The sequence below is a fragment of the Macaca nemestrina genome, chromosome 11, assembly GCF_043159975.1.
Source record: "Macaca nemestrina isolate mMacNem1 chromosome 11, mMacNem.hap1, whole genome shotgun sequence".
NCBI lineage: Eukaryota > Metazoa > Chordata > Mammalia > Primates > Cercopithecidae > Macaca > Macaca nemestrina.
The window spans coordinates 63,210,988-63,223,410 of record NC_092135.1 but is presented as its reverse complement, the minus strand read 5'-3'; the positions used below and the strand labels follow the sequence as shown (position 1 = coordinate 63,223,410).

Genomic DNA, 12,423 nt, shown 5'->3' with positions numbered 1-12,423 from the left:
AAATGTAAAATATTTCCTATGTGTATATGATGAAGAAACACTTCTTCAAGTTTTTACTGAAAATTGTTTAAGTAGCCCTTGATACGGAGCCCTGGATCATCACAACACTGGCACGCCCACCCCGTCTCCATAGAGGGAGGATGAAGCACCGTGAGATTTAGAGCAATGAACCATGGATCAGATACATCCCTTACCAGCTGTGTGGGCTTCAGTGACTTGTTTAATTCTTTGAGGCTCAGTTTGCTTATATAAATGTGGACAATACTTTTCTTACAGTATACAGTCATTATCCACTAAGATAATAATTATTAGTTTATTACCATTAATAATTCATTTATTGAGTATAAAATTACAGGGCATTTCTTTGTTATTCTATAGGAAGGAAAAGACATTATGCTCTGTTCAGAGACTTTGTAATAATGTATAATATCCAGAGACGTTGCAGAGGAGTTTTTAACCTATATATAAACTACAAGTAGAAGATAGCCTGATGTTAGAGATTTTCTAATGTAAAAATGTATAATTTGAAGTAGAATAGAATAGGTCTCTTTCTACATACCATTGCATATTTCTGAGCCAGCAGAAAAATTAAGTAAACGTAACATATAGTGTTAAATATTGGATTGTTTAATTTTAATATGAACAAAGTCCTATTTGCCAGTAGATAACTAAATGATAACATATGAGCACTGAAAACAAAAGAAAGAGAAACTGTTGTGTCATCTGCTTTCATATAAACCTGTATATTTCTTTTCATGGAAAACCATGATATTTTATGTCTCGGTATGGACACCATGTAAAGAATTAGTAAGTTGGAGCATCTAAGGAGCACCTTTGAAATTCATAAAACAAGAACACTGGCAATGTCCCAAATATATTAAATCCGAGAGTTTAAAAATCATTTTTTTTCTGTTGGATGCAAAATGCTAAGAGCCGAGAATCAAAAAGCCCGGTCTGAAGTTTTAGCTCTGCCACTGACAGAAAATGTAGCCTTAGAAAAAACTAAATATCTCTGGGTTTCAGTGAACTCATCTACAAAATGAGACAGGACTGACCACATTGTTTGGGTCACTTGCAGGTCCAAACTCTGGTGCTATATAAAGATTTTGTTTGCAAACTCAGAGTAGTGATTTGTATAAAGTTCTTTGTGCAATTCCTTATGCAATACGAGAGTTTCCTTTTTGCTAATCTTACAGCAGTTGCTGCTAGAATTTCAGCTATTAGTGTCATAGATACCCTGTATTGAGTACCTACTAAGCACTAGGATGGGATCTGGTGCTAGATACTTGTCACAGATTTTATCATTATTAATGTCTAAACTGTGATTATAATTTTACAGATAGAGAAGCTGAGATTAGAAAGAATTGGAGTAACTTGGACCAAGGTCATATAGCTGAAAAGTAAATTTTAGAGATAGGGTTTGAATCTACGTTTTCTGATACCGAATCTTTGTTTTCCATTTTCCTACCATTTTCAAATGATAGGTAGGTCAGCATTACTAGTGTGATCTGGAGTGAGGGTCTCAGCTCTTTGGCAGCCTAGTCCCATGTCATGACTTTAAATACCAGCCATACACTGAGAGCTCCCAAAGTTGAACACCTCCAGCTGAACGCTTTTCTGAACTCCAGATTTGCATAGCCACCTAACTCCTCCGCTCCTCCAATGATGTCTAACAGGTGTCTCAAACATCACATGTTCAAAACCAAGCTCTTGATCTTACCCACCAAACTGGTTCACTCAAGTTGCCCCAAGCTCAGTCATTACAACTCCATTTTTCTTTCTTGAACAGACTAAATGCTTGGAATCATCCTTAGTCCCTCCCTTCCCCCTAGACCCCACAACCAATTGCTCAGAAAATCCTGTCAGCTCTTCTGCAAAATACCTCAAAATTTGATGACATTTTACCACCGTCATTGTTTCCACCATAGTCCAAGCCACCATGCTCTCTTGCCTTCATAATGACAGTCGGTCCCAGTCTCCTTGCTTCACTCTTTCCCCTTATGCAGTCTATTCTCCATGAAGCAGCCAGAGGATCTTTTAAATATGTGAGTCAGGTCATGATACCCTGCTACTGAAAACTCTCCTGGAGTCTCATTCAGAGTAAATGTGGTGTCTTCACAACGACCCACGGCATCTCACCTACAACTTTAGCCCCTGACCTTCACTCCGACTGATGTCATCTCCTCGCTTCCTGCCTTTCCCACTCTGCTCCAGCCACTCAGGTCTGCTTGCTGATTCTTAAACATACTAGTTGCACCCCCGCCTTCAGACTTTACCTTCATATTTGCTGGTCTCCTTGAACTGACTTTAACCCTAGATTCCCATGTCTCACTCTCCTTTGCTTCCTTCGGATCTCTGCTCAACTGGTACCTTTTCAGAAAGGATTTTGCTGGCCATACAATCCAAAACTACACTTGTCACTCCTCCCTTTTACACTCATTTATTTTTCTTAGTAACACTTATCACTAGCTTCCATTTGATGTATTTGTTTATTGTCTTTTTCCAAACACGCACACACACTCACTTAAGAGTAGGAACTTCATTTCGTTCAGTGTTGCATCCCAATGCTTACAAGAATATCTACCACATGGTAGATACTCAGTAAGTACTTGCAAATGAACAAATGAGTAACAAATGCAAGATAAATTAGAGGAGTGTGCATATATTAACTTAAAATAATAAAAGCTGACAGGAAACACATTTAAAACCTTGGCAGGGAACTTTAGGAGCATAGATCATTTTTAACTTGTTTGTTATCTAGAAAATAAATCATGTTTTATTTAAATATCAAATAAGACACTAGGCACATGAGAAGAATTTTCAGTTTTCAAAATGCACCCTTGTTAAAATATCATAAGCATAATTTCTGATTCAGCCAAAATAAATTTTTCACAAAGCTAATTTGATACACAATAGCTCCTAATAGATAACAGTTATTTGAGAAACAAGTCAAGCTTTTTGTTGCAAATGGAGGTATTAGTCCAAGTTTAAAAACAAACTTCTTTAACATGAATGACTTTTTGTCGGTTTATAAACTAGTGGTAATAAATACACAATGACCTCACAACTGTGGCCAAACAACCATGACCATCTCTCCAAGCATTTTTAACTTACAGTAAAGGACACTGTACTTGAAGTCAGAAAATCAGGATTTGAGTCTAGGGTTTGCAACATGAGGAATAAAGGACAAAATTATTGTGAAAATGAGTTACTAACTACAGCATCTATATACCTCTAAGTTTACTAGGCTATTTGATCAATTGCATCACCAAAACATGGAAGGATTCATGTATCTTAGACTATCAGCCTCATTGCTTTTTGTTATATCTCTGCTCCAAGGTGAGACATCGAAATATAACGCTTTAAGTCAGGAAATTAGAGACTTTTTAAAATCCAATTTTCTACACTGGAAGAAATTTGTGACTCTAAGCCATCTGTAAACTTCTCAGAGTCAACAGCTCAGCTTGGCATACCTTAATAGATTTGCCTGGCTGGCTTCACATTTCAACCTGCATCACCTCAGGCCTCCCAGTGACTTCAGCCTTTGGAGGGTGAGTTCCTGGGAAGCAAATACAAGCCCACAGATTCAAGTTGTATCTGGATATCTAGAGAGGTCCTGGCGAAAACTGTGTCCCTAGTACTCAGATTCTCTGATCGGAATTTCTTAAACTGCCCTTACCCTCTACCACTAGGAGTTTCTTTTCCAGGAGGTTTTAACGGGGATTCATAATCTCCTAGGATTTTTTTTTCAAGTGGGGACAATAGTTTTCATGAGATTTTCCATGGTCTATTACAAAAGTTTTAAGACAAAAATCTGCTTTTGTAAAAAGCAAATATATTGGGTTTTCTTAATTCCATCTCATCATTCAGATGCATGACAAGAAAGATTTTTTCTGATCCATTTAAACTTATTTTTTCACTTGTTTTTTATCTGATTCTCTAATCTCTGACTTTCTAGTCACTTATTTATTTAATGCATATTTTCCCAATATCTACTAGGAACAGAAGCCTGAATTTTTCACGTAATTTAAATATAAATTACTTTTGAATAAGGAACATACAATTATTTTAAAATATAATGAATAGTTTATGCAGAGATTTATTCACTGTACAGATTATAAATGCTTGAAACATAATAATAGATCATAATTTATAATCATGAGACCCAAATATAAATACCAACTTTATTATTCATTTCTAATGCTAACTCAAAGACATCTTTTTATCCACATCCAACTGGGTTTTTTTATTTGGAAAACAGAGAGAGGTAAGAAAACATTATTGCTTAAGGTAATGCCAAGAAACCATGAAATCTTAAAACATGAAACATAAACATCAAATAAAAGATGTTGCTATCCATCTAAACTTGGAAAGAGGAACAACCTAGAGGCTAAAAGGAGACTTTACAGAATGTTATGCTTCTAAAGACAGCATTTGCCATACTGGTAGGCAAGTCTAGGGACATGCTTTACATCCCCTCCACCCAGAAATGACATAAGTACCCTGTACCAGACTTATCCCATTTCCTGAATTCCTTACTTAATTTAATTCCATACCTTATCTAATTCAAATATTTTCTAGGCATGATAAAGGTGGAGAGTGTTTATACTGAAAGCCTTAATACCAGGCCCTGGGCTAACCACATCATGGAATTCCAAGCAACAATTCTTTCTAAAGAAGAAATAACATGCTGTCCTAATCTGAGGCTTTGCTTTATTTCAGTTCCCCTGCCTTACCTCTGGTTCCTGAAGCATATCACTCCCCGTCCCATGACTTCTGTGTTCTTCCTGTAAATGCCCCTGCCCAACACAGCTTCAGTCTTCCAAGCCTTTGCTTCATTGGTATTCCCAAGACTGGCTGTCAGCAAGACAACTGTTTCTGGCCTAGAATAAAACCTCTCATTTCCAACTACTCTATTTAATTTCAAGGAATCAATCAAATTGCCATCTACCACCAAGCTGTCATCAATCTCATTTTTGGAAAGCAGGTGCATCAATAAGGAGTATAAAAAATAAAATGGGAATGTATATGGATAGATAGATATTAATCCTTTGGAGAGGGATAATTGTAGCAAGACGTGTGACTTGAATAAAACATAGAAACAGGTGATGAAAAGAAAAAGGAAGGAAAATAATAGAAAGTAGAAGATCAATAGGAAGGCTGTTGGGAAACAAATTTGGAAAAATATTTGAAAGGGTGTTATACCTATAGACACAATTATAAACACTTACTAACTCAAAGCTTTTAAATGCTAAAATAGAAGAAAGTCATAAAATTCAGACCAAAAACATTTAAAATTGTATTCAGATTATGCATATTATTTTCCAAATGTAAAGGCAGTAAAGAAAATTAGCTTATGGAGTTTACTCCCTTACCTAACATTGTAAATTGAAGACTTACAGGAGGAGAGCCTGGTAATATGGTCAAAATTAATGAGAAAGGATTGGATATGGCAAGCAATTCATAAGGGAGAAGAAAAAAGAAGAAGTAATAGTGAGTTGGGTAGAGAAGAAACACTTAGAAGATGGGGAAAAGTAATTCACTTACCTGTGATCTCATTTTGCAACATGCTAACTGTTGAGTAAAAGGAAAGAAAAAGAAATAACACATAACATTGCCAACCACAGATATTTTGGAAAACGTGTAGCTCAATAACTTGGTCAAAGAAGAAAATCATATTCAGTGACGATTTGAAAAAGGATATGAATGTACCAAAATCTTAATAGCTAATTTTCTAATAGGGTTGAAGGGAGTTAAAATGTAAAGGGCGGGGGTGGCACTGAATCGAGAGATTGCTTTCCCTTTATTCAATACTATAAACGTCTGAAAAAGAAAACACAACACATAAAACAAAATTTAGAATATATATGAAGAATATTTTAAGAGAAAAGTAAAACCATTATTTATAAATATTGCCCTGTAAAATAGTGTATAACATAATAATTACCAGCATATGATATGAAGATAGATGCTTTCTTTTTCTGAGCACTATAAACTTTCCTAAATTTGATAAATGACATGAGGTTTACAAAGAAAATCTGTGGTCAATGCCATAGGAATTCTTAGCATCTTTATCAAGTTTTAACGTTAGTATTTTAAAACCGCATTTATAATTCACCTAAAGCACAAAACTGAGGCTTTGATTACTTTTTTGGTTAGATAATTTTCTCATGAGAACTTCAAGGTTTTCCAGGTGTGTTCTTTGCTCAGAATCTTATTTGGCACCTACAAGTCACCTGCTATTATTTCTTCTTCTGTGGAGAGCAATAGAAAGGAGAAAGTATGGTATAAAGGAATAATTAAACCCACTGAAGATCAAAGTGACGTATGGAGAGCTAGAGACTGTAAAGAGGAATTTAGATACTACTCCTGCAAATATAAAAAATAAAATTTAAATATACTTGTAGTTTACAGTTTTTGCTTCTCAACATTATTAGGGAATCAGGGTCAATTTACACTTGGTTTAAGAATATAATTTGTATTCAAGAAGGTGAATAGGCTTTTGTCCTTCCTTAATTCCCGCGCTGGAGGATACCTCACCAGTTCTCTGCCTGTCTCACAAATGCAGGTTCAAATGAGTGCTTCCAAAAGACTTCTAGGATCATTGGTCCATTACACGGTCAGGCCCATCCAGCATCTTAGTGATACTTTAGACAGGGGGAAGGAGGCAAGCCTTCTTCACCATCATCCCTGGGACTAGCCCAGAACCAATTAGCAAATAGGCAGTGAAGGCAACTTGACTAAGAACTCACTTTCTTATTGATATAGTAGGGGTCCAGATCCTCCAGGGGCACTGACACCATCTCTGGAGGAATGTCTCCATAAATAAATGGAAGAGATTTTCCTGCTTCCAAGTCACTGTTTGGCTTTGGGCCATTTTCATCATCCTCATCCTTGCGTTCCTGTTTGGGTCTCTTAGCTTTCTCTTCTGCAATGCGTTGTTCAATAGCAGCAAGGGATTCCCTGGTAAAGAAGCGGAAGCTGTCAGGTCCTGGCGGTACCAGCACTGACTGTGCCATCTTTTCATCCTGCTCCTTTAATCACTGTTTAGCTCCTTGCATAAGAAAGTGCTACAGAAACAGGGAGGGAAAAAAAGCAACGGCTATTAGAATAAAAGGTGATTGTGTCAGTTACATGACACTGAGCACTGAGATACAGCATAGAAACCCAGATAGCTATAATATTTTTAAAGAAAGTTGTATTTGATATTCAGGGAATCTCATATATGCATCCATTTGCTCGCATGGAGATCTATCTTTCACATTCAGTAGGTGTCTATGAGGTAATCTAATCTCCCACTCCCAAAATGTTTTAAGTGATTGTGCTACTTGTGGGAAAATATGCAATTCAGAGCTCAGAAATGGAGGATACTGGTTTGTGCCTGCTGTTTCACTTGTGTGAATATTTTGGCAGCCATCTTTTTCAGCATTCTTTCTGAAAAAATAGCAGAGATTCAAAACAAGAGATGAAACATCACACTAAATTGTAGAACCTGAGCTGAGGATCTTGCACGTATCTCTCCATGTCTTTCCACGTGCCCTTTGGCTCACTTTATAACATTTAAGAGTTTATTCCAAGTCAATTCACTGGGTAAAAAGCTCTGGAAATCGTAAAATGCCAGGCTATGGAAACATAGGTAGATCCTGCTTGAAAGAAAGGGAGTGGGAAGGAGCAGAAGATGCCTGGTTGTGTTTGGAACTGCTTGGAAGCTGCACAGGAAGAGACCCAGCTCCTGCCAAACCGGGCAGGAAGTCATCCACATCAGACGTCTGTAGCTCGGACCCCCTGGCTTAGCAACCTGCTGCTAGCTAGTGTAATTGCTTCTTAAATTAACACATTTGCAGTACCTTAGGAAATACTGTAGAGATAGCCTATTTCCTCAAATAATGCCCATTTCACAAAAATGTAGCATCACAGTCTTAGTGTCCACATCAGAATTTGAATTTGAGAAAAAATAGTAAGTTTATGATAGTTTATCTTTTCATGCAAACTCTTATTATATGCATCTTTGCAATAACATAAATAGGTTTTACTGGTATTCAAATCATGTTTCACTAGACTAAAGTAGATAACTCAAAAGAGCACATCAGTCATTCCAAATGTTACCTCTGAACCAGTGGCAGGAGTTTCTACGCTATTTGAAACAATACAATCAACATCTTGACTCCTGAATGCCACTTAATCTATTTTTCCCATCTTTTCAAAAAATCAATCTATTTCACCCCCATACTATAGGAGTCAGAGTTGTCATTTAAATATATGAGATGCATTTTCTAAGAGTTAAATGTGTTATGCAGTTCACTTCTGCAGCATACACCAGATAAAACAGAGGGAAACCCAAAATAACAAAAACTACTGCACAGTTTTATTTTTAAAAATGTTGAAGTAAACCAGGACCTTTCAGCTACCAGCTAGCAGACTGCCCTCCCCAGTATTATAGTGCCTCCAAAACATACTTCATTTTTCTCACCCATCCCTACAGACCCTCATGCCTAGCGACAGACATAGGCATGAAGATGGTCCTTGCACACTGGGGGAGGAAACTGCCATGCCTGGATTCTCTAATAGAAGAGACATGCTAAAACATGCAGCCAGCAGCTTCAAAATGAAAGTGGTCCCTCTGCAGATTTCCCCAAGGATTCTACTACTGTAAAGGTAGAGAAGCATCACAGAGAATAAGCATAATAAGAATATTAAAACATTACCCCTGTAGAATCTTTTACACCCAGAGTTTGAGATTGATAAGCTGGTACCAAGAAGACTGCAGCTAAAATTCCATCATGCTTTAAAAAAAAAAAAAAAAAAATTCTTTTTTTTTTTTTTTTTTTAATTCTCCTTCAAAGACCACACCTAACTTCCTGTAAAAGGATTCTGGTAACTGAAGTAAGAAGAGGCATTTCCTGTACAGGGACTACAAAATGGCATTATTGTAACTACCACTAGAGGGCGGGGAACTGTGAAGAGAAACACCTTCGCAGCGTACACACAGACATATGTCTAAAACAGCCCAAAGCTTTCAGTTGTGGAACTGATCTTCCACAGGCTTTTCTTGGAACGAAACATTAAAACTTTGCTGATTTTAAGTTAATTTTGTTAACCAATAATGCTTCTCCTCATGCTTTTTATTTGCTATGTCAAAAAGTCATTCAATCAATATAAAGAATTCAACTTAAAAGTAAAGAGAAAGTACAGTAGTGAACTGCTTAATGGCATTTTTGGTCAATGACAGATCACATATACGACATGGTCGCAAAAAATTAGAATACCATATTTTTTACTGTACCTTGTCTATATTTAGATGTGTTTAGATACACAAATACCATTGTGTTACAATTGCCTGCAGTATTCAGTACTGTAACATCCAGTATAGTTTTGTAGCCTAGGAACAATAAGCTATACCACCTAGCCTTGTTGTGTAATAGGCTCTACCATCTAGGTTTTATGTACACTCTATGAGGTACACAAAATGACAAAAATCACCTAACAACACATTTCTCAGAATATATCTTGGTCCTTAAGCAAAGCATGACTGTAAATAGGGAAGGGTTAAAAATAAAAACTCATATTAAACAGCAATTAACCCTTACTATATGTAAGTTAAAAATAAAAATTCATATTAAACAGTAATTACTGTATGTAGGCTTGTAGCCTAGGAACTACAAACCTACAGTAGGATTTGATATTAGCCTCAGCCCCAAATAATCTGAAATCCAATATAGTCGTTGCTAATTCAATAAAGAGATGGCTTGTGCCACACAAGTTAACTCTCTCTAGAAAAAATATTAACCCAATGAGACACCAATCTTATTTATCTCGAATTTAAGTCACTAAAAAGCAACCAGAAAAAAAGAATTGATAAACCAGTGAGATTCTAAATGCTAGGCTTTCAATTAATATCATAGTGAAAATTTGAGGACTTACTGAGTGCCAGTCACTTGGCTAAGATGTTTACTGTATTATTTCATCCTCCACACAACCCTATTGGGTAAATGCTTTCATTATCCTTATTTGCAAACTGAAGTAACGACATACACTGAAATTAGGAAAAGTCTCCTAAGATCATACAGGCAAGATTCAAACTCAAAATCTGATAGCAAAAATCTGTGATCATTACTCAATCATAAAAAGAAAACAGGCACTGACACCAATTATAATTAGAACAGTTCTAATTGTTAAATCAATATATTTCATACTTTCTGGCTTCATCATTTTCACTGGAAAATGTATTTGTTGGGCAGAAACAGAAAACAAAACAACACACCTTCTCACTTATAAGTGGGAGCTAAACACTGGGTACACATAGACATAAACATGGGAACAAGAGACACTGTGGACTATAAGAAGGTATAGGGTGGGGGAGGCAAGTGTTGAAAAACTACCTATTGCTTGTTACCTGGGTGGCAGGTTCAATCGTGCCCTCAAACTTCGGCATCATGCAATATACCATCATAAACCTGCACAGGTACTCCCTTAATCTAAAATAAAAGATTTGGAGAAAAAAAAGAAAATGTGTTTGTTGGAAATGAGCAAGGGGAAGATGTAGCCAAAAATAATATTTTAGTCACTTTAGGAGGTAACTTTTGATGGTAAGAGAAAAAGATGTCTCAAACTAGTTGAAGTAAAAAAGAAATAAAGACAGGAGTTTATTGGTTCATGGTTTGTCCAGGGCTAGTCTTAGGCATATGATGATTCAGGAGCTCAGTTGGTGTTACCAGCTCATAGTTATGCTGTATCCTTTTGTTCTGACTTTCATAGTGATAGGTTTCCTAAAGATTCTTCCCTTATTTTAGTAAGATTCTGTAGCAGCTCTAGTCTCCCAACCTTCCAGACCTCAATTCAGTGGGAAGAAAGACTCAGAAAAGCTCTCATTGCATCTCACTGGCACCTGGTGCATCACATGCCTATCCTGAAGTAATTACTGTGTCCAGGGTAATGCCATCTTTGGTTGGCCTCTCCTAAGCCACATGCTCTACCCTTGAAACACGGAAGAGTCCTCACTTGAAACCTATAAGTAGTCAGGGTTATTGTTGTGGTACAGAAGCATTTCTCAAAAGTGGAGTTGGAGCTGGGAAGGTCGCTTTTGCTTATAATCCCAGCACTTTGGGAGATCAGGGCAGGAGGATCCCTTGAGACTAGGCGTTTGAGGCTGAAGTGAGCTATCATCACACCACTAAACTCCAGCCTGGGAGACAGAACTAGAGAAAGAAAAAAGGAAGGAAGAAAGGAAGGGAGGGAGGGAGGGAAGGAAGGAAGGAAGGAAGGAAGGAAGGAAGGAAGGAAGGAAGGAAGGAAGGAAGGAAGGAAGGAAGGTAGGTAGGAGGGAAGGAAGGGCGAGCAGAGAGGGAGGGAGGGAAAAAAGAAGGATGGAAGGAAGGAATGACAGACAAGTCCCAGCGCGGTGGCTCATGCCTGTACTCCCAGCACTTTGGAAGGCTGAAGCAGGCAGATTGCTTGAGGCCAGGAGATCAAGACCAGCCCAGTCAACACGACGAAACCCCATCTCTACTAAAAATACAAAAAATTAGCCAGGCATGGTGATGGGCACCTGTAATCCTAGCTACTGGGGAGGCTGAAGCAGGAGAATTGCTTGAACCCAGGAGGTGGAGTTTGCAGTGAGCCAAGATCATGCCACTGCACTCCAGCCTGGGCGACAGAGTGAGACTCAGTCTCAAAAAAAAAAAGAAAAAAAAAAAAAAAAAAAAAACACACACACACACACACAAACAAACCAAAAAACCCAGGAAATTACAAAAGAGCAGAGTTGAGTTACTATTACTGGAATAAGGGGAAAATTAATGCTGGACAGAAAGAATAAACAAGTGCATGCTCTGGTCACATACTCATCGTATTTGCTGTGCCTCCACATTTGGAAAGTAACATTATCAATATTGGGATATACACATATGATATATATTCCATGTGTACCAACTTCCATGTATACTGGTCAGGCAAGATACTTAGAAGATTCCTTCCCTGATTCCCTATTTAATAAATGGTGCTGGGAAAACTGGCTAGCCATAAGTAGAAAGCTGAAACTGGATCCCTTCCTTACACCTTATACAAAAATTAATTCAAGATGGATTAGAGACTTACTTGTTAGACCTAAAACCATAAAAACCCTAGAAGAAAACCTAGGCAATACCATTCAGGACATAGGCATGGGCAAGGACGTCATGTCTAAAACCCCAAAAGTAATGGCAACAAAAGCCAAAATTGACAAAGGGGATCTAATTAAACTAAAGAGCTTCTGCACAGCAAAAGAAGCTACCATCAGAGTGAACAGGCAACCTACAGAATGGGAGAAAAGTTTTGCAATCTACTCATCTGACAAAGGGCTAATATCCAGAACCTACAAAGAACTCAAACAAATTTACAAGAAAAAAACAAACAACCCCATCAAAAAGTGGGCAAAGGATATGAACA

General features: G+C 37.4%; 1 protein-coding gene across 4 annotated transcripts in view; it reads right to left on the bottom strand.

Moving 5' to 3' along the window:
- Nucleotides 1–12,423, bottom strand: part of LOC105483315 (sodium voltage-gated channel alpha subunit 2) — a 163,579-nt gene that overhangs the window by 98,549 nt on the left and 52,607 nt on the right. For 2 of the 4 annotated variants that reach the window (XM_071072873.1, XM_071072871.1), the window contains exons 2-3: nucleotides 6,753–7,070; nucleotides 5,706–5,823 (exon numbers count right to left, since the gene is read on the bottom strand). In XM_071072873.1, coding sequence (XP_070928974.1) covers nucleotides 5,706–5,823; nucleotides 6,753–7,019 — 385 coding nt within the window. In that variant the 5' untranslated portion in view covers nucleotides 7,020–7,070. Of the gene's footprint in view, nucleotides 1–5,705; nucleotides 5,824–6,752; nucleotides 7,071–8,705; nucleotides 8,810–12,423 lie in introns of those variants that run through there. The other 2 variants (XM_071072872.1, XM_071072874.1) reach the window with 2 other exon arrangements.